Source organism: Meleagris gallopavo, unplaced genomic scaffold, assembly GCF_000146605.3.
Source record: "Meleagris gallopavo isolate NT-WF06-2002-E0010 breed Aviagen turkey brand Nicholas breeding stock unplaced genomic scaffold, Turkey_5.1 ChrUn_random_7180001921188, whole genome shotgun sequence".
In the NCBI taxonomy this organism is placed as follows: domain Eukaryota; kingdom Metazoa; phylum Chordata; class Aves; order Galliformes; family Phasianidae; genus Meleagris; species Meleagris gallopavo.
The window spans coordinates 1-513 of NW_011183948.1; the positions used below are offsets into that span (position 1 = coordinate 1).

General features: G+C 62.4%; 1 protein-coding gene across 1 annotated transcript; it reads left to right on the plus strand.

The window, feature by feature from the left end:
* Nucleotides 1–3: 3 nt before the first annotated feature.
* On the plus strand, nucleotides 4–506 carry LOC104916550 (leukocyte immunoglobulin-like receptor subfamily A member 2; the record flags this gene model as incomplete). Its single annotated transcript, XM_019611376.1, has 2 exons — nucleotides 4–65; nucleotides 184–506. Coding segments are annotated over 2 exons (384 nt in total), but the record flags the coding sequence as incomplete, so codon positions are not given.
* Between the last annotated feature and the right edge of the window lie 7 nt (nucleotides 507–513).

Consider the following 513-nt stretch of genomic DNA (forward strand, 5'->3'; position numbering starts at 1 on the left):
GTGTGGGACCAGGACCGTGTCCCTTGCAGGTTGGTGGCTGGTGGCTGCGAGCAGAGCACAGCAACGTGAGTACGGGGACAGGGGGAGAATGGGGAGAGAGGGAGGGGAGCGTGGTCAGGGGGCCATCAGAAGGGGCACAGAAGGGTGTGCAGGGACAAGGCTGACTGCTGTGCCCTGTCCCAGTGCCCCGACCCTCCCTGTCGCTGCACCCAGCCAGGGGATAGAAGTGGGGGACAACGTCACCCTGCGGTGCCACCTGCCCCGGCCAGCTGCCTGGGTCCAGCTCTGCCAGGAAGGAGGTTTCACCCCCTGCATGAAGAAGTACAACGTTCAGGACATGGCCGTGTTCTCCTTTGCTGTCACAAAGTGGGTGCACACAGGGACATATCGGTGCCAGTACCGGGTGTCTGAGCCAGCAGAGACGTCAGAGAAGAGTGACCCTGTGGAGCTGGTGGTTACAGGTGAGTGCACTGGGGTCCGAGGGATTCCTGAGCTGTCCTCATAGGCCCAAGT